The 21,636-nt window shown below is 44.3% G+C and overlaps 1 protein-coding gene across 3 annotated transcripts; it reads left to right on the top strand.

Annotated features, from left to right (window-relative positions):
* The first annotated feature begins 9,134 nt into the window (after positions 1–9,134).
* Positions 9,135–20,518, top strand: C3AR1 (complement C3a receptor 1). 3 transcript variants are annotated; one of them, XM_008259785.4, is made up of 2 exons: positions 9,135–9,305; positions 17,073–20,518. In XM_008259785.4, the coding sequence occupies exon 2, from the start codon at positions 17,083–17,085 to the stop codon at positions 18,523–18,525; it is 1,443 nt and encodes a 480-aa protein (XP_008258007.2). In that variant the 5' UTR covers positions 9,135–9,305; positions 17,073–17,082; the 3' UTR covers positions 18,526–20,518. The 3 variants fall into 3 exon arrangements, with proteins under 3 accessions (XP_008258007.2, XP_002712897.2, XP_051706100.2); XM_002712851.5 differs by having other exon boundaries at positions 9,170–9,305; positions 17,076–20,518; XM_051850140.2 differs by lacking the exon at positions 9,135–9,305 and adding an exon at positions 16,659–16,843.
* The last annotated feature ends 1,118 nt before the right edge of the window (positions 20,519–21,636 follow it).

Raw genomic sequence — 21,636 nt, 5'->3', positions numbered from 1 at the left:
CACTCCTTCAAAGTTATTCCAAACCTGGCTTCTAAGCCATCTCTTTCTTGATTGATAAACCATCACTGTTTCACAAAGTTTGTGTGAACTCCCTCAATGCCAGCCTAGTCAGAGTCCTGTCTGCTTTTTACCCATGTTTGGTCCTGTCCACTTGTGTGTGTCCTGCTTTCCGTACTCACCAACCTCTTGAGGCACTTGACTTCATCTGTTATTTCATTATTGTTTCTTAAAACTCTCATTTTTCCATTCACCCATGTCTCTCAGTATATAAGCATATTCAAGTTCCTTCCATCAAAAAAAAAAAAAAAATGACCAGACTACCTTACAAGATCATCAAGGAAATCCAGCATTTGCGTGCAGAACCAGTTCCTGGCATTAAAGCAGAACCAGATAAGAGCAACACCCGCTATTTTCATGTGGTCCTTACTGGTCCCCGGGATTCTCCCTTTGAGGGACTTTTTTTAAAATGATTTGTTTATTTATTTGAAGGCAGAGTTACAGAGAGGCAGAGGCAGAGAGAGAGAGAGAGAGAGAGAGAGAGAGAGAGAGAGAGAGATGTCTTCCATCTGCTGGTTCACTACCCAAATGGCTGCAATGGCTGGAGATGGGCTGATCCAAATCCAGGAGCCAGGAGCTTCTTTTTCTTTTCTTTTCTTTTCTTTTCTTTTCTTTTTTTTTTTTTTTTTTTAAGATTTATTTATTTAGGCCGGCGCCACGGCTCACTAGGCTAATCCTCCGCCTTGCGGCGCCAGCACACCAGGTTCTAGTCCCGGTCAGGGCGCCGGATTCTGTCCCGGTTGCCCCTCTTCCAGGCCAGCTCTCTGCTGTGGCCAGGGAGTGCAGTGGAGGATGGCCCAAGTGCTTGGGCCCTGCACCCTATGGGAGACCAGGAGAAGCATCTGGCTCCTGGCTTCGGATCAGCGCGTGTGCGCCGGCCGCAGCGCGCCAGCCGTGGCGGCCATTGGAGGGTGAACCAACGGCAAAAGGAAGACCTTTCTCTCTCTCTCTCTCTCACTGTCCACTCTGTCTGTCAAAAAAAAAAAAAAAAGATTTATTTATTTATTTTAAGGTCAGAGTTACAGAGAGAGAGAAAGAGAGAGAGGTCTTCCATCTGCTGGTTCACTCCCCAATTGGTTGCTCTGGTTCACTCCCCAATTGGTTGCAACAGCCAGAGCTGCACAGATCCCAAGCCAGGATCCAGGAGCTTCTTCCAGGTCTCCCACACAGGTGCAGGGGCCCAAGAACTTGGCCATCTTCTGCTCTCCCAGGCCACAGCAGAGAGCTGGATCGGAAGTGGAGCAGCCGGGACTTGAATCAGCATCCATATGGGATGCCGGCACTGCAGGCGGTGTCTTTACCTGCTATGCCACAGCACTGAACCCAAATTAAATGTATTCTTTAAACATTGATTGGGGCCGGCACTGTAGTGTTGCGGGTAAAGCCACCGCCTGCAGTGCCGGCATCCCATATGGGCGACAGTTCGAGTCCTTGCTGCTCCATTTCCAATCCAGCTCTCTGCTATGACCTGGGAAAGCAGCAGAAGATGGCCCAAGTCCTTGGGCCCCCAGCGCCCATGTGGGAGACCCAGAAGAAGCTCCTGACTCCTGGCTTCAGATTGGCACAGTTCCGGCCCTTGCGGCCAATTGGGGAATGAACCAGCAGATGGAAGACCTCTCTCTCTGTCTCTCTGTCTCTCTTTATAACTGTGACTTTCAAATAAATAAATAAATCTTTATAAAAAATAAAAAGAGAAAGATCGAGCACTAAAACTGAATATGTTTTCTTTTCCTCCAAACTCAGCCGTCCCTTAGTACACCAGCAAGCGCAAATCCAACAGAAAGGATTTCTTCTCCCTGCTATAGTTACTAATGTCTGCAGATGATTCACTAAGGAAATACTTGATGTCAGTGCAATGTCTTTAGTCACTGAGGAATCTTAGAAGACACTTTTCACACTCTAGCTTGCCCAGAAAGACATTTTTTTCAAATGTGTATTTACTTATTTTAATTTATTTGAGAGAGCCAGGCAAAGAGAGATCTTTCATCCCTGGTTCACTGCCCAAATGCCCACAACAGCTGGGGCTGGGCCAGGCTGAAACTAGGAGCTTAGAACTCAATTCAGTAGAGGCAGGGGCCAGTGCTGTGGTGTAGCATGTAAAGCCGCTGCCTGCAGTGCCAGCATCCCATATGGACGCCGGTTCGAGACCCGACTGTTCCACTTCCGATCCAGCTCTCTGCTATGGCCTGGGAAAGCAGAAGAAGATAGCCCAAGTGCTTGGGCCCCTGCACCCACGTGGGAGACCTGGAAGAAGACCGTGGTTCCTGGCTTCGTAACCACAGGGCTCCAGTCATTGCAGCCAGTTGGGAAATGAACCAGCAAATGGAAGACCTCTCTCTCTCTCTCTGTCTCTGCCTCTCTGTGTAACTCTGACTTTCAAATAAATAAATCTTTAAAAAAAATAACTCAATTCGTGTCTCCCACATTGGTGGCAGGGGCCCATCAGCAGAATTTCCATCTGCTGATTCACTCCCCAGGTGGCTGCAACAGGTCAAAGCCAGAAGCCAGGAGCTTCTTCCGGGTCTGCTACATAAATGCAGGGACCCAAGCACTTGAGCCATTCTCTGCTGCTATCCCAGGTGCACTACCAGGGAGCTGGATATGAAGTGGAGCATCCAGGACTCAAAGCAATGTCCATATGGTACACTGGTGCTACAGGCAGAGGCCTAACCAGCTACATCACAACACCAGCCCCTATCCACATCTTAAGTGGCAGGCAGAAATCTAATCAACTCTAAAGCCACGTCCCTAACCAATATGCAATCCTACATCAGTTTGTTCCTTCTCTTACATCTTCATCTTTAAAATGGTCAAATATATGAGAGTTATGGCAATTACAATTAATCCTCATCACTTGTAGAGTCTAGATTTTCAAATTTACTTACTCAACAAAATTTACCTGTAACTTCAAAACCAGTACTCATAGGCTGTCCCAATCTTTCTCAGACACACAGAGTAGCAAAAAATTTGAATCTCTGCACATACATGCAGCTGAGGTCTAACAAGACAACACTATGTTTTCTTGTTTCAGCTCTCATGCTGTCAACAAGTATCTTTTTTGTAGTTTTAGTGCCACATTTTGTGGGTTTTTGTTGATTGTTTCACTATTTAAAATGGCCCTCAAGTGTGGAAGTGCCGTATAGTGTTCCTAGGCATGAAAAGGCTTTGATGCACCTTAGAGAGAGACTACATGTGGTGGGTAAGCTTCATTCCCGCCTGAGTGATTGCACTATTGCTAGAAAGGTCAATGTTAATGAGTCAGCAACATTTATAAATAAGGTGTCTTGAAACAGAAACACACAAAGAACAAGGGTATGTATTGATCATGTGATGAAAATGGGACTGGAGGCTCACGGGAACCTAACCTGTGTTTCTCTGAGGAGCAATAATTCAATCTTGGCTAATTCAGAGTTTTCTATGACTTTATAAAACATAACTACACAGAATAAGGGGGAGAATCCACTGTATTAACACTCACAGGACAGCATCATGGCTAAAAGCAAAATCTCCGAAGGCTGATTGTCTGATTCCAGTTCTGAATAGTCCTGTGAACTTGAGCCACTCATTGTCTCATTGCACTTCAGTGTCATTTTTGAAAACGAAGTAACTATTTCATCACTGGGGTGTTATGAGCTAAGTAACATACGGCCAAAGAAGTGCTTAGCAGAGGGCGTGGTAAGTAAACTCTCGATGTGTGAGTTATTCACATTATTAACACTAACTTACATTTGACGTAAGAATTACCATGAGATTTTAGGTAGATATCAACATTGACACACTGATATTTTAGTATTTCAGAAGATATACAACAGAGCACACAATTTAACAAAAATATAATTGCTGTTCTAGCACCTTTTCTCCCTAAAGGCTAACAGTTGTGCACAACGTAGCACTGACTTAGAATGGAAATGTGTGGGGGCCGGCACTGTGGCTCACTTGGTTGATCCTCGGCCTGCAGCGCCCGCATCCCATATGGGCGCCGGGTTCTGGTCCCGGTTGCTCCTCTTCCAGTCCAGCTCTCTGCTGTGGCCCGGGAGTGCAGTGGAGGATGGCCCAAGTGCTTGGATGCCTGCACCCGCGTGGGAGACCAGGAAGAAGCACCTGGCTCCTGGCTTCGGATCAGCGTAGCTCCGGCTGTAGCGACCATTTTGGGGGTGAACCAACAGAAGGAAGGAAGACCTTTCTCTGTCTCTTTCCCTCATTGTCTAACTCTTTCTTGTCAAATAAATAAAAAATAAATAAATAAAAGGAAATGTGTGTGTATCATCACCTTCTTCTGCCTTCATTTTATGGACATAAAATGGAAAAAAAAAGACAATGGAGAAAATTTTTTTAAAGTAATGCACAAATTGGAGGCTGGCACTGTGGTGTAGTGGGTAAAGCCACCACAAGCAACCATGGCATCCCATATGGGCACCGGTTACAGTTCTGGCTGCTCCATATCCAATCCAGCTCCTTCCAAATGTGCCTGGGGGAGCAGCAGAAGATGACCCAACTGCTTGAGCCCCTGCACCCAAGTGGGAGACCCAGAAGAAGTTCCTGGCTCCTGGCTTTGGCCTGGCCAAGCCCCAGCCATTGTAGCCATTTGGAGAGTAAACCAGCAGATGGAAGTTCTCTCTCACCTCTCTCTTTCTTTCTCTCTCTCGCGCGCGCCCACTCTCTAACTGTACCTTTCAAATAAATTTAAATTTTTTTTTTAATTTTTAAAATTAATGCACAAATAGGATAGCCAATCTAAAATTTCATCAAAATTTACTCTTCTAGGGCAGGCACTGTGGTGTAGCAGGTAAAGCCACCGCCTGCAGTGCCAGTATCCCATATGGGTGCCAGATTGAGTCCTGGCTGCTCCACTTCCAATCAGCTCTCTGTCATGGCCTGGGAAAGCAGTAGAAGATGGCCCAAGTCCTTGGACCCCTGCACCCATGTGGGAGACCCAGAAGAAGCTCCTGGCTCTTGGCTTCGGATCAGCACAGCTCTGGCCATTGTGGCCATCTGGGGAGTGAACCAGTGGATAGAGGAGTCTCTCTCTCTCTGCGTCTGGCTCTCTGAAACTCTGCCTTTTAAATAAATAAATAAATCACTTTTTTAAAAAAAAAATTACTCATTTGTGACAACCAACTACCCTGAGAGAGTCCTCAATCCTGTCTACTCCTTCAAATACATTTCCTGGTTTCTCATTAGATTAGTTTAACACAAACTGAAGTGTTCCCTTGCCCACTTTCGTTTTCCTGGAACTGAAATCACTGAAGTGTTACTGAAAGTTGTGGCTATGCTTCGTTTACTTCCCCTTCAGTCTGCATTCTCTGACTATTCCAGAGCTGTACTGTAATAGAAAATCAGTAAACAATAAATCAATAGAAGTAGAGTTCTTTAGACGTTCTTGAAGCCACTCAGATCTGATGCTAAATTTGATTCCTCTCATGAGCCGCTCATAGATGTAGCCAATATTTGTTATTGCAATGGGATATCAGTTTGTATTTTGCTCTGTTTCCTTTTGCACTGAATTTTTAAATTCCTCAGCAACTTTGTTCTCCAATTCATGTTCTTACTTGGTTTAACCATAACTGCGTGCATGAGCAGACAGTTGTATTTTAGGGAGGCAGGACTATATCTGATCTGCAACCTTGAGGGCCATAGGTTAGGATCTGACTTGACAAAAAGGAGGTGATTTCACAGTGAGAGTGGAACATCCATAAATCACTGGTGCATATTTAGGATGACATGTTTAGAATGGACAACTAAAACCCAAGTGGAGTACACATTAGTTTTTTGACACGATGATGCCTAACATCGAGCGAGTGCTCATATGCTGGCACTGTTTTAAATGCTTCTGATATGTTAATAAATTTATTCCTGATAATCCTATAGAGAAGGTAGCTCATATTCCCCAAATCAGTCATTATCTGGCCAGAAAACTTGAAACCATTAAAAAAGGCATTTAATACAAGGATTTAATAACAAAGGAGTTGGAAAGATTAAACAAATAAAAATAAATACAGTGGTGTTTTCTGTTTTCATATTAGTAACTGCAGGAGGCTGCTTCCCCTGAACTGGAAGAGAAATGTGAAAAAGAACATAAACTAGCATTGGCAAGCTTGTAGTCGTCTTTGAGACTGGGGCTTTTGCTGCCACTTGGCAAGACTAGGAACTCATCGGCCTGCTGCTGCTACTGCTGGCACCAGTAATCCTGCTGGAGCCACCGATGCCAGCACCTGCCGCTGCCACACCTACCATCTCCAACAAGCTATACCACACAAGCTGTCTGCTGCTGCTGCGGGAGCAACAGGCTGAATGGCTCTTCTTTCTTTTCATGTTTTTAATGCTTTTCATGTTTACTGTATTTCGCAATTATTGTCCTTTTACTTTTGAAAGACTTTTTCTGGGGCAGATATTCGATGTAGCAGTTAAGACGCCACTTGGGATGCCCACATTCCATATCAGAATGCTTGAGTCTGAGTTCCAGCTTTGCTCCTGATTCCAACTTCCTGCCTATGTGCACCCTGAGAGGCAGCAGGTGATGGTTCATGTAGCTGGGTTCCTGCCACCCACTTGGAAGACTTGCATTGAGTTCCAAGCTCTTCACTTCAGCCTGGCCCAGCCCTGGCTATTGCTGGCATTTAGAGGAAGAACCAGGAGATGGGAGATCCCTACCTACCTACCTACCTACCTATCTATCTATCTCTATCTCTTCCCCTCCCTCTCCATGTCTTTTAAATAAACTAAATAAATAATTTTTAAAATAAAATGGGTTTTGATCTTTGTCACGAACCAAGATATAGAATCAAATGCAATGATTCCCCCTTTCTCTTCACATTCCCACTGCACATCAGCTTCTTCAGAAACCCACTGCAGAGTAGATCCAGAAAATGTAGCACCCAGGTTTCCAATAGAGAAGTGATCTGGAAAGATGGGTGTGGGCTTAATTACCAACACCTGAGCGCAGGGCAGGTGAAGACATGAGAACACAGCGTGGATACCTTCTGTGCAGTCACAGAACCAGCAAGTGGCAGAGCCAGAATTCAAACTCAGTCTTTCTACTGACCTTCCATTAGTCCTCAGAATGTCCTTTCTACTCCAGGCGACTTCACATGTGTCATTCGCTCACGTTGGACTCACCTCCACCTTCATAGTCACTCACATGCTCCCCGTGAAACACCCTCCTAGCTTCTCTCTCCGCGCTCAAAGGAGACGACTACAGAAGTTGGATATCTTAAAGGTCATCCAACTCAATCCCCTTAATTTTAAACATAAAACACAACAATAGCAGCAAATGTCTAGGTCAAAAAGTTACTGCTAAAAGTAGAAGTCAAATCCATGTCTCCAAAGTCCTAGTCTACTGTTCTTTTCACCTCAAGAATTTCTTCCTCTAGGAAGTTTTCACAGTTATTTTAGTCACCATCAGTCATGTCCTTTTGCTGACCAACCACAGAGTCTGTGTCACCCACTGCTTGGGGAAGTCATATTTAATTAATAATAATAATTATTATTATGGACTATCTAATAATTGATATTATTATTTTTACTGAAGTCCTTAAGGATAATAGCTTTGTCATATATTTATTTTATTTTATTCAAGAGGCAAAGAGACAAACAAAACTCCCATCCACTGGTTCACTATCCAAATGCAGCAGGCAGGGCTGGAGCAGACGGAAGCTGGGAGCCAAGAACTCAATCCAGGTCTCCCACGTGAGTGGCAGGAACTCAATTACCTGAGCTATCACCTACTGCCTCCGGGGTGCTACCCTCTCAGCATCATCAGGAAGCTAGAGTTAAGAGCCAGAGCCAGGCCAGGCATCAATCCCAGGCAGTCCAATATGGGATAAGGGCATCTGATCCACCAGGCAAAACATCCACCCCCATATGTTTACTTTAAATTCCCTCAGACAAAACAAACAGGGGCCGGCGCTGTGGCGGAGCGGGGAAAGCCACCGCCTGCAGTGCCAACATCCCATATGGGCACTGGTTTGAGCCGGTTCGAGACCCAGCCGCTCCGATTTCAATCCAGCTCTCTGCTATGGCCTGGGAAAGCAGTAGAAGATGGCCCAAGTCTTTGGGCCCCTGCATCTGTGTAAGAGACCCAGAAGAAGCTCCTGGCTCCTGGCTTCAGGATCGGCCCCGCTCTGGCAATTGTGGCCATTTGGAGAGTGATCCAGCAGATGGAAGATCTTTCTCTCTCTCTCTGCCTCTGCCTCTCTGTAGCTCTACCTTTCAAATAAATAAATAAATCTTTTTTTAAAAAAAGACTAGAAATTCTATGATTCTAAAAATTAGATTTTGGCCAGGGCCAGGCAACAAAGATAAGTAGGTATTCAGATTTTAGTTTTCACTTTAATCTTTCTATACTTAAACTTTTTTACCAGAAAAATAATTGCACTTAACATATGTTTTACATTTATATACATACATTTACACATATTAATGAATGCACACAAATAGAAATGCTACCTTTCTTTCTTATTTTTAATTTGAGAAAAAGAAAGGAGAGAGTTCCCATCTACTGATTCACTACCCAAATATGCTTGTAACAGCTTGTGCTGAACTGGGCTCAGAAACCAGAAGCCAGGAATTCAATCTAGGTCTCCCCCATGGTGTCAGGGACCCAACTACTTGGGCCATCACCTACTGCCTCCCAGGGTCTACATTAGCAGGAAATTAGAATCTCCAATTTTACTTCTATACTTATACCCGAATCTCGCTGTATCATAATTTTTGTGTGTGTGATGGGTATATATTTCCAATCAATTGTGAACCTTCAGAGACTGGAATACAATTTAATTCATCCCGACTTGGGCATTGCACATTTTTTAGCATAAATAAAGCATCTGAGAGTTGTTCTCCAAATAAATAACAAATAAATGGGTTTGTGCAGGTCATTTCTCCTCAACCACTCCTTTCCTGAATATGCCTATCTTATAGGGTCTTTTCATTGCTGAGATAAAGCAAAACCTAATAAGTGAACTTACATTCGGAAGTACTCACTCCCTAACTATACCCTGGATCCTGCCAAAAATATCTCGGAGCTATGCTCTCTGGTTCCGTTTTTCTACTTTCTTATCTAAGCTGTCTAGCAATGACTCAGAAACTCTTCCTGTGAAGTCAGGCTATCAGAAACAGAGATGAGAGGGGAAGAGGTCAGCAGCTCTCCTAATCGCAATTCACGACTTTGTCGAGCCCGAGAGTGAGGACCAGAGAGAACTCGGGGGACTCCAGCCTGGTGCTGAAGCCTTCTGCTGCTGTCTTGTCTTTAGGTAAGAAAAGCTGTCCGCCTAAGGACTGTGCCTTGCCGGCGTCACTTATTAGCTTCCATTTCCTTCTGTTCCTTCTCCACCTTTTCTTTTGTCTTTTCCTCGTATCTACCTTTCTCTCTCTACATATTCCATATTCTATTTTTTTGCTTTTCATTCTATAATAATGAATTATTATGTCCTTATTTCCCCCTCTTTAAATTAGCTGTTTCTCCATCTGACCTTTAATTTCAGCTTTCGCTATTGGCTTTGTTTTTTCAATTGACTCCTTGCCTTTTTATGTTTTTTCCTCATTTGCTTTCCCTCTTTTCATCTGCTTTCTTTTACTCATTCCTATTGCTCTTGACTTTGTCGTTTTGTCATCAGAATTTGATTAGGTATATGGTTTTCTTTCCTTATCATAGTTGAATTTTAGATTCAGGATTTGATTTTTTTTTAATTACTGCTAGTCCATTCAGTGTTGAAAATCTAAAATATAAAAATCCTGTTAATTTTAAACACAGTGGAATTTTTCAGCCAAAGAACTTGGATGAATGTAAAAAGTAACTTGGTTCTGAAGGACTTTTAAGCACTGACTCAAATGCATATACTCATAGTTTTAGTTCAAGATAATGATACAAGGCAAATTTAAAACATTTGTAACCAATGTGTATTATTTTAACTATGCATGTATTTCAATTCTTTTTTGCACCAAAATAAATTTATCTCTCTCTCTCTCCCTCTCCCTCTCCCTCTCTCTCCCCTTTCTTTTTAATTTATTGAAGAGACAGACAGGGGGAGGGAGGGCTCCCATCCCTTTGTTCTCTCCCTAAATCCCAAGAGGAGTGGGTCAAGACCAGAGCCAGGAGCCAAGAATTCCATCCAGTCCTATGTGGGCAGTGGGAACCCATTACTTGAGATATCACTGTCCCCTCTCGGGGTCTGCATTATCAAGATCTGGAATCAGGAGCTGGAATTGGGTACAGAACCCAGATGCTCCAATATGGAAAGCTGGCGTTCTAATTTTAGTACATGTGCTGCCGAAGCGAGCATGGAAAGCTGGCGTTCTAACTGGTGACTTAACCACTGGGCCAAACAGCTGTCCCTAAAACTATCATTTTTTAAAAAATTTTATTTATTTATTTGAAAATCACAGTTACAAGCCGGCGCCATGGCTCACTAGGCTAATCCTCCGCCTTGTGGCACCGGCACACTGGGTTCTAGTCCCGGTCGGGGCGCCGGATTCTGTCCCGGTTGCCCCTCTTCCAGGCCAGCTCTCTGCTGTGGCCAGGGAGTGCAGTGGAGGGTGGCCCAAGTGCTTGGGCCCTGCACCCCATGGGAGACCAGGAGAAGCACCTGGCTCCTGCCTTTGGATCAGTGCGGTGCGCCGGCCCCAGCGGCCATTGGAGGGTGAACCAACGGCAAAGGAAGACCTTTCTCTCTGTCTCTCTCTCTCACTGTCCACTCTGCCTGTCAAAAAATAAAAATAAATAAATAAATAAAAGAAAATCACAGTTACAGAGAGGGAGACAGAGAGAGGGAGACAGAGGGAGGGAGGGAGGGAGGGAGGGAGAAAGAAAGAGAGAGAGAGAGAGAGAGAGAGAGAGAGAGTCTTCTATCCGTTGGTTCATACCCCAAATGACTGCAACAGCCATGACTGGGCCAGACCAAAGCCAAGAGTCAGGAGCTTCATCTGGTTCTGCCATGTAGGTAGCAGAGGTCCAAGCATTTGAGCCATCTTCCGCTGCTTTTTCCATTCACATTAGCAGGTAGCTGGATCAGAAGTGGAACAGCTAGGACACAAACCAGAGTCCATATGGAATGCCGACATCACAGGATCAGCTTTACCTGCTATGCCACAAAGCTGGTCCTCTATGTTTTTAAAAATGTTTGTTTTATTTGAGAGAGCAAGAAAGAGCTAGAGACAGAGAAAGACAGAAAAAGAACTCCCATATGCTGATTTACTTCCCAAATGCCTGCAATAGCTGTGGCTAAGCCAAGTCAAAACAGGAGCCAGGAACTCAATCTAGATCTCCCATTTGGGTGGTAGGTACTTAACTACCTAACCCATCACCTGCTGCTTCCTAGGGTGTACATTAGCAGGAAGCTGGATCAGAAGCAGAGGAGACAAGACTGAAACCCAGGCAATCCAGTATGGGATACAAGCAATCCAAGTAGCATCTTAACTGCTGGGCCAAATGCCTGCCCCGATTTATCTTTTATTTAATTTTATTTTTTTAAGATTTATTTTATTTATTTGAAAGAGTTACACAGAGAGAGAAGGAGAGGCAGAGAGAGAGTCTTCCATCCACTGGTTCACTCCCCAGTTGGCCACAACAGCAGGAGCTGCGATGATCTGAAACCAGGAGCCAGGAACTGCTTCCTCCAAGTCTTTCCACGGGGGTGCAGGGTCCCAAGGACTTGGGCCATCTTCTACTGCTTTCCCAGGCCATAGCAGAGAGCTGGATCAGAAGTAGAGCAGCCAGGACTTGAACCAGCGCCCATATGGGATGCTGGCACTGCAGGTGGCAGCTTTACCTACTGTGCCACAGCGCTGGCCCCAATTTATCTTTTAATTCCATTTCTCCATGAACTTTTTGAAGTACCTTCTTAAGTGATATTTAAAATACAGCTCATGCCAGATAATTCAGTTTCTGTTATTTGGATTTTTGCCCTTTTTAGCTCTTGTAACTTCAATTTGTGCAGTCCTTTCCCTTTTGTCAGCAATTCTAAAGGTTTTTCAGTTATTTGATTCTTTTCAGTTAAAAAAATACATTGGCCTTTGAATCTGGGATCTGGGAAGTCCCCTGGTTGTGACTATGTGAAAGTCACCTAATCTACTGAGTTTCAATGTCAAAAAGCTACAAAATAAAAGTAGAAAGATGGAACAATGATTGCTAACTTTCCTTTCAGAGAATTCTATGAATTCTATCTTTTGCACAATATTTTATGTTGTAAGTGTGGGGGCAATGGGTCATGTAGCTGACAGGATTAACATGGAAGGAAGAGACCCTGCTAGGACTTGAGTGTTTGAGTAGATAGAACCACAGAAAAGGAAATGAGAATTGCTTCTCCTTTTTAATTTTGTTGACACATTACTTTAACTTCTGCTAACAATATAAGGCCTTGTGACAACATTTGCTTAACTCAACAGAACTACTTCCAAGTCACAAAAATATTTTGGGCTTATACAAAAACAAACAGAAAATGCCAATATAGCCAATAAAAATTGGAGCTTAAAAACCAAAAGGAAGTTAAAAGGAACAGCATAGGTACCAGGAAGCACTCCAGGTAAGAACTGAATGATTAAAAATTAAATTTTAAATTTAATTGAAAAAGAAAAGAGATCAACCCCCAAGATAAGCATCCATCCATTCATGTAATCTCTTTTTAAAATGATTTATTTTGTTTTTATTTGAAAGGCAGAGTTACAGAGAGATCTTCTATCCACTGATTCACTCCCCTCAGTGGTCGCATTGGCCAGGGCTGGGCTGAACTGGCACCCATATGGGACGCCAGCACTGCAGGTGGCAGCTTTACCTGCTACACCACAGCGCTGGCCCCATTCATGTAATCTTTAAGTGTCACATCCTGTAAGGCACTCTGCTAAACCCTCTGGGATAACCATCTATGAACAAGACTCATCTTTTTTTTAAAAGATTTATTTATTTATTTAGTAGGCAGTGTTACAGACAGAGAGAGGTAGAGACAGGGAGGTCTTCCATCTGCTGGTTCACTCCCCAAATGCCCATAATGGCCAGAGCTGAGCTGATCTGAAGCCAGGAGCTTCTTCCAGATCTCTCCCTTGGGTGCAGAGGCCCAAGCACTAAGGCCATCTTCTACTACTTTCCCAGGCCATCAGCAGGGAGCTGGATAAGAAGTGGAGCAGCCAGGAATTGAACCACTGCCCACATGGGATGCTGGCACTTCAGGTGGAGGCTTAACATATTACACCACAGCATCGGCCCTTAAGACTCATTTTCATAAACATCTGACTTAAGGCCAGAATGATAAATGAAAGAGCTACAATAATAATTATAAGACAAAATGTGCCATTGAAAATATTAAAAAAAAGTTCAACCACACTCACATAACATTAAGAGGTGAAGAATTAATTTCTGATTAGAATTATAAGGCTATTTCAACAAAGATACAATATTGGAACTGGATCTTGAATAATGGGTAGAATTTTAACAGGTCTATAAGAGGTTTAGGTGAAGGTAATAATTTCACATAAAAGTAAACAACATTAGCCAAGGAATAGAAAACAGCACTGTTTTGCAATAGTAAGTTGTTCTGGAAACTGAAGTACGTTGATGGAAGTCTTCAGGATTAAGGGAGGGTATTATCACAAGGGCCAAGAGAAGAGAAGGGTAAGGGGTCAGTGTATCCAATAATACATAAGATGTTGTCAGGCTGGCGCCGCAGCTCAATAGGCTAATCCTCCGCCTTGCAGTGCCAGCACACCGGGTTCTAGTCCCGGTCGGGGCGCCGGATTCTGTCCCGGTTGCCCCTCTTCCAGGCCAGCTCTCTGCTGTGGCCAGGGAGTGCAGTGGAGGATGGCCCAAGTGCTTGGGCCCTGCACCCCATGGGAGACCAGGGTAAGTACCTGGCTCCTGCCATCGGCTCAGCACAGTGCGCTGGCCACAGCAGCCATTGGAGGGTGATCCAACAGCAAAAGGAAGACCTTTCTCTCTGTGTCTCTCTCTCACTGTCCACTCTGCCTGAAAAAAAAAAATATGTTGTCGAGGATAAAAACAGAGAGATGTTTGGATTTGCTTTTCAGAGGCAACTCCAGCAGAATGATGAGAGCAGAAGCCAAATTACAAAGGATTATGAAGTGGGTAGCCCCAAATCTAGTCAATATCCTTGAAGAAGAAAAACCATGTCAGGGACTGGTGCTGTGCTGAAGAGGGTAAGCCGCTGCTTGCAGAGCTGGCATTCTATAGCGGGTTGAGTCTTGGCTGCTCTGCTTCCAGTCCAGCTTCCTGCTAATGAGGCCAAGAAGCAGCAGATGAAGTCCCAAATCCTTGAGCTCTTGCCACCAACATAGGAGATCCAGATGGAGTTCCAGGCTCCTGGCTCCATCCTGGTCCAGCCCAGGTTGTTGTCATTTGGGGAATGAACCAGCAGATGGAAGATCCCTTACTGTGTGTTGCTCCGCATTTCATATAAATAAATAATTTAAAAAATAAAATAAAGAGATATAACACACTGAATCAAAGTATGGTCCAGATTGGATATCAGTGTGGGCAAACCAGCTATAAAAGATATTTTGGGGGACAACTGTAAAATAATCAGATAAATGTTAGTTATTCCCTATGATACAATCTTACTGAATGAGAAAATCCAGTGGAAAATAGTCTTTGCCCTCAGAGAAATGAAAATACAAAAGGTTAAAATTTTGCATGTTATTTTAAGGTGCTGATGAGGCTCCCTAAAGCCATTTCAGAACCTCAGGTTGGAGACCTGACGTGTGGAAGCTTCTGTTTGTTTACTCACTTAGCTTATTTGTTTCTTTTCTTTTAATTTATTTGAAAGGCAGAGATATAGTGAAAGAAGGAGAGACAAGGAGATATTCTGTCCACTGGTTCACTCCCCAAATGGTCACAACAGCTGGGGCTGGGCCAGGCCAAAGTCAGGAGCTTATAACTCCATCTGGGTCTCCCACATGAGTGGCAGGATCCCAAGCACTTGGGCCATCCTCTGCTGCCTTCCCAGGAACATGAGCAGGAAACTGGATCAGAAGTGGAGCAGCAGGGATTCCACCCAGTACCCATATGGGATGCTGGTATTTTGGGCAGTAGCTTAACTTGCTGCGCCAAATCGCTGATTTCATGTTTATTTTCTTTTTAAAGATGTATGTATGCATGTATGTATTTGAAAGATAAAGTGACAGCAAGAGGAGAGAGATTCCCCAAATGGCTGCAACAGCCAGGGTTGGGCCAGACCAAAACCAGGACCCAAGAATCCGTCCAGCTCTCCTATGTGAGTGGCAGGGACTCACTTGAGCCATCATCTGCTGCTTCCCAGCACATTAGCAGAGAGCTGGATCAGCAGTGGAACAGGCTACATTTGAACCGGTGGGCCGATATGGGACTTGGGGGTCCCAAGTAGCAGGCTAACCAGTTGTACCACAACACTTGCCCTACTGTCTCTTTTTTAAAAATTATTTAATTTGAAATGTGAGGAGGAAGCACTCCCATCTGCTGGTTCACTCTGACAAATGCCCAGCGCTGGTGCTGGACCGGGACCAAAGCTCAGTCAGGAACGCATTCCACCTTTCCCACACGAGTGGCCAAAACCCGAATAGCTGAGCCATCACCGCTGCCTCCCAGTAGCTTCATTAGCGGAAGCTGGAATCAGGAGCCAAAACATAGAACCCCGGTACTCCTATGTGGAATGCAGGTGTCTTTTTTTTTTTTTTTTTTTTCAGGCAGAGTGGACAGTGAGAGAGAGAGAGAGACAGAGAGAAAGATCTTCCTTTGCCGTTGGTTCACCCTCCAATGGCCGCTGCAGCTGGCGCACCGAGCTGATCCGAAGCCAGAAGCCAGGTGCTTCTCCTGGTCTCCCATGGGGTGCAGGGCCCAAGCACTTGGGCCATCCTCCACTGCACTCCTAGGCCACAGCAGAGAGCTGGACAGGAAGAGGAGTGACCGGGACAGAATCCAGCGCCCCGACTGGGACTAGAACCCGGTGTGCCGGCGCCACAGGCAGAGAATTAGCCTATTGAGGCGTGGTGCCGGCCACAGGTGTCTTAACTACTGGGCTAAACCCCTGCTCTTGTTTAGTAGGGGCCATTGCATGAGGAAAAGAACCAATGAAAATATGGAAGATTGAAAATACAAGAAAAAGAGAAATTCACACTGATACATTTTATGGACTTCTAAATAAGGTTATCTTTATTTATTTATTTATTTATTTTTATTTGACAGGTAGAGTTACAGACAGTGAGAGAGACAGAGAGAAAGGTCTTCCTTCCATTGGTTCACTCCCCAAATGGCACTATGGCTGGTGCTGCGCCAATCCAAAGCCAGGAGCCAGGTGCTTCCTCCTGGTCTCCCACGCGGGTGCAGGGCCAAGCACCTGGGCCATCCTCCACTGCCTTCCCGGACCACAGCAGAGAGCTGGACTGGAAGAGGAGCAACCGAGACTAGAACCCGGTGCCCATATGGGATGCCAGCGCCACAGGCAGAGGATTAACCAATTGAGCCACGGCGCCAGCCCCCAAGGTTATCATTTTGATAGACACTTAAATCTATCCAAACAGATCTTACAAATTTTGATTGCATTTTAGTTTATTATTTTTCACATTATTTGAAATGGAGAGAGAAAGAGGAGACAGAGAAAGAGATCTTCCATCCTCTGGTTCACTTCTCAAATGCCCACAACATCCAAGACCAGCCCATGTTGAAGTCAGGAGCTCAGAATTCAACCCAGATCTCCCACAGAAGTGGCAGGGACCCAAGTACTTGAGCCATCACTTGCTGCCTCCCAAGGTGAACCCTGGCAGGAAACTGGATGAGAAAGAGAGAAGCCAGGACCTCTGACATAGGATGCAGGTATCTCAAGGGACAATTTAACTGCTGTGCCAAATGCATGCTCCCCAAATTGTCTAACAAAGAATGTTTCTGTGTGTTCCAGTGTGAGGCCAAGAAATGCAAACTAAAACAGTGTGCAGGCTCTCTGCCTTTGTGTTTCCCCATCACCCATGTGACGGTTAGACGTCTAGGAATACGCATTTTTTAAAAGCTATTGTTAGTGTTAACATTTCTTTTTATCTTCTTGCAGCAGATTAGCCATGGAATCTTTCTCCGCTGAGACCAATTCCACTGAATTATTCTCACAGCCTTTGGATAACCCCCTCATGATTCTCTCTATGGTCCTTCTCAGCCTCACTTTTTTATTAGGGCTGCCAGGAAATGGACTGGTGTTATGGGTGGCTGGCCTGAAGATGCAGCGGACGGTGACCACGGTTTGGTTTCTCCATCTCACAGTGGCAGACTTTATCTGTTGCCTCTCCTTGCCCCTCTCCCTGGCTCACTTGGTTCTCAACGGATACTGGCCCTATGGCTGGTTCCTTTGCAAGCTCATCCCCTCCGTCGTTATCCTCAACATGTTTGCCAGCGTCTTCCTGCTCACAGCCATTAGCCTGGACCGCTGTCTCGTGGTCTTCAAGCCAATCTGGTGCCAGAATCATCGCACTGTCAAGACAGCCTTGACTATCTGTGGGTGCATCTGGGTGATGGCCTTTATAATGTGCATTCCTGTGTTTGTGTACCGGGAAACGTTCACCTCACATGGCCATGAAATGTGTGGCTACAATTTTGATCTCTACAGCTCACTAGATTATTCAGACTTCCCCTTTGATCTCGATTTCCTGGAAAACGGGTCTTTTTACAACTCCATTGTTCAGCTGCCAGGAGACATGGATATTGGGTTAGATCCTTCCTCTATCCAAACAGATGAGCAACTGTGGACAGCAACCATGGACCTCCATTCTCAAACATTTCAAGGACCTTTGAGAGACTCATTCCCCACAAGATTATCTCATCAACCTCCACGTGATAATTTATTCAAGCCTACCAGTGTCGTTCCACCTACAGTTCCCAATGGGTTTCCCACTGAAGAGCATGGAACTAACCCACTGGATCATTCTGGTGCTTTCCTGCCTACTGACTTAGAACTTCTTCCTAGTACTTCTGGACATTCTTTATATGCATCTGAACTATCGCAAGATCTCCAGTATGATTATTTAGATCAATATAAACATGTCAGTCAACCCCTGCTGGTAATAACCTTCACAAGGTTAGTGATCGGTTTCCTACTGCCCTTTGTCATCATGGTGACCTGTTATACTTTCATTGCCTGCAGAATGAAGCAGGGTCGCTTTGCTAAGTCAGGGAGCAAAACCATTCGCTTGGCCATGGTGGTGGTGACTGTGTTTTTTGTCTGCTGGGCTCCATATCACATGGTTGGAGTCCTGTTATTGTTTTTTGATTCAGAAACTCCCTTTGGGGAAACACTGGTGGCCTGGGACCATCTATCCATTGCTTTAGCATCTGCCAATAGTTGCTTCAATCCCTTCCTTTATGCCCTCTTGGGGAAAGATTTCAGGAAGAAAGCAAGGCAGTCCTTGCAGGGCATTCTGGAGGTGGCCTTCAACGAGGAGCTCACACACTCCACCAGCTATACCCGAAACAAGGCCTTTTCAGAAAGGAGCACCATCAGCACAACTGTGTGAAAATCTGGAGCAGAGGTTCTGACCTAGCGGGAGACATTCCCCACAAGATTATCTCGTCAACCTCCACGTGATAATTTATTTAAGCCTACCAGCATCGTTCCACCTGCAGGATGAGGGACATGGTGGACAGAAGAATGTGGAAACCTTCAGTCGAGTATGGTCTCCAAGTATGGTCCTGGACCACTGCCCTCAGCATCACCCGGAAAGTTGTTAGAAATGCAAATTCGCAAGCCCTATCACAGACCTGTCGAATCAGAATCTCTAGGGGATGGGGCCTGGTAGGGGTTTTAACAGGCTTTCATGTTTCTGATTAACACATAATCTGAGAAGCATTTCTACCTCAAACTAAGCCATGTGAGATAAATGAAAATCAAATCTGTTTTTTAATATTTCCATCATTACATTTTTTCCTTAATATCATCTAAACCCCCTTCTAGATTAAATTTAAAACAGCAGGGGATGGTCCAAATGCTTGGGCCCTTGCTGTCTCTGTGGATGGAGTTCCTGCCTCCTGATTTCAGGCTGGTCCAGAGCTGGCTGTTGCCATTTTGAGAATGATCCAGCAGATGGACAATCTCTCTCTCTCTCTCTGTCTCTATCACTCTGCTTTCAAATAAATAAATCTTCTTAGAATACCACCAAAAAATTTTAATTATTAGAAGTATCTTTCAGGGCCAGTGCCGTGGCATGGTAGGTTAATTCTCTGCCTGTGGCACTGGCATCCCATAGGGGTGCCAGTTCTAGTCCTGGCTGCCCCTCTTCCAATCCAGCTCTCTGCTACGGCCTGGGAAAGCAGTGGAAGATGGCCCAAGTGCTTGGATCCCTGCACCCATGTGGGAGACCAGAAAGAAGCTCCTGGCTCCTGGCTTCGAATCAGCGCAGCTCCAGCTGTTGCAGCCACCTGAGGAGTGAACCAATGGAAGGAAGACCTTTCTCTCTCTCTCCCTCTAACTGTCTATAACTCTTCCTCTCAAATAAATAAATAAAATCTTAAAAAAAAAAAAAGAAGTATCTTTCATGCCAAAATTACCAGATGTATCTTTTGGGTTTTAAAATTAATAATCTTTACATTTACCAAAGTAATATATGTGCATAGTTTAAAAATAATTCAAGGCTGATAGTGAAATATAAAAGACCACCTATTCAGTTCTGCCCAGACAACCCTTGTGACAATTTTAGTTCTTCTGCTATTTGCCATGTTTCTAAGTCATGTGCTTCTGTAGATATGATGACTTCTTGCTTTGAAAGGTAAAGATGTTTATTCAAATCCCCATATTTTTGTGTATGTACCACAACAGTCATAATTAACCATATTTTGTCTATGACCACACATTTTTCTTCCAATTCCCACACATGACAACCATTTATATAGGTTTCTTTCTATCCTATTTTTTTTTAAAAATTACCCAGCTTTCAGTAACTTTTCATTTTTCTCTATGTATAAACTTTATGTATTAAACCCCTGAAACACCAGGTGTACATGTACCACAATATACCCTCATCCAAGCTAAAATCAATGATTTAATCCAAGAAATAGAAAATGACTGTGGTTTAGTCTTGCAAGACATTATTTGTACAGCAGTTGAAGTGAGGGGTCTAGACTAGATTTGTTATAAAATACAACACATAGAAATTTCAAATCACTAGGAATTTTTTTGGGTGTGAGGCAATAATGTCTGACACATTTTCAATGCTACTTTGCCAATTTAATTTGCTTAGATGTTCAATGTGAATAAATGTGTTTTTCTCATGGTTCCCTGCAAGGCTCATTGATTCACAGATCCTTTTAATCGTTTGACACTCAGAATATGTCCCAATCTCAAAATATGGAGAAAATAAATCTCAGAGACAATAAACTTGTTATAATAAGAATCAGTCAGGATCTGGAAATCCCAACGCATTCCCTAAGACTCAGCGTGTAAATTCTGAACTCTTAGGGCTAGCGTATAGGATGTTAGGGATATTAGGATGAATAAACTTGGCATGGTTATAAGGACTTAATGCACAATGAGTAATTGCATTTCCTTTTGAGAGTGCCATTTACTTTGGAAATGTACTCTGAAGAAATTCCTACAGTTTAGGATCCCCACAGTAGAAGATGGTCCAAATCCTTGGGCCCCAGCACCCACGTGGCAGACTTGCAAGAAGCTCCTGGCTCCTGGCTTTGGACTGGCACAGCTCCAGCCATAATGACTATTTGGAGAGTGAACCAGTAGAATGGAAGATCTCTCTCTCTCTCTCTCTCTCTCTCTACCTCTCTTATACTGCCTTTCAAATAAATAAATAAATCTTAAAAAAAAAAAAAAAAAAAAGCATACCTTTTAACTCTTTCCCATGCATCTTACAAAAACGTCTGGGAGTTGGTGTTTGGCTCAGCAGTGAAGACATCACGTGGGGTGTTTGCATCCCATCTCAGAGTGCCCGGTCCAAGTCTCAGCTCCTCTTCCAATTCCAGCTTCCTGCTAATGCAAACCCTGAAAGGCAGCAGGTGAGCCCTCAGCGTGGTTGAGTCCCTGCCACCCACACAGGGACATTCAGATTGAGTTCCAGGCTCCTGGATTTGGCCTGGCCCAGCCCTGGCTATTTGTGGGCATTTGGGGAGAGAACCAGAAGATGTGAGGTTATGCGCCTTTCTCCCTGCATCTGTGTCTGATTTTCAAATAAAATAAATAAATAATCACTTTTTAAAATGTCAGTCAGGGCCGGAGCTGTGACGTAGCAGGCAAAGCCTCTGCCTGCGGCACCAGCATCCCATGTGTGTCTCAGCTGCTCCTCTTCCAATCCTGCTCCCTGCTAATGGCCTAGGAAAGCAGTGGAAAATGGTCCTACTTCTTGGGCCCCTACACTCACATGGGAGACCCAGAGAAGCTTTTGGCTCCTGGCTTTGGATGGGTTAGCTCCAGCTATTGTGGCCATTTGGGGAATAAACCATCAGATAGAAGACCTTTCACTCCGCCTCTCCCTCTCTGTCTGTAGCTCTGCCTCTCAAATAAATAAAATCTTAAAAAAAAAAAAAAAATCAGGGTCAATTAATTAAACCCAGTAGCAGGAGGTGCAAAAGGCGTTAAAGACCAATCAAACCACTATATTCCAAAAGCTGTACCTATGAAA

The sequence above is a fragment of the Oryctolagus cuniculus genome, chromosome 9 (genome assembly GCF_964237555.1).
Source record: "Oryctolagus cuniculus chromosome 9, mOryCun1.1, whole genome shotgun sequence".
NCBI classification, from domain to species: domain Eukaryota; kingdom Metazoa; phylum Chordata; class Mammalia; order Lagomorpha; family Leporidae; genus Oryctolagus; species Oryctolagus cuniculus.
Note: the sequence above shows the minus strand (reverse complement) of the source record. Positions and strands in the feature narration are given on the sequence as shown.

Bases quoted from the DNA above. Each gene is read 5' to 3' on its own strand.
- C3AR1 (XM_051850140.2), top strand. From the start codon at position 16,803: ATGAGAAAGAGAGAAGCCAGGACCTCTGACATAGGATGCAG. The intron at 16,844-17,072 runs GTATCTCAAGGG...ATCTTCTTGCAG, and splicing joins ACCTCTGACATAGGATGCAG to CAGATTAGCCATGGAATCTT.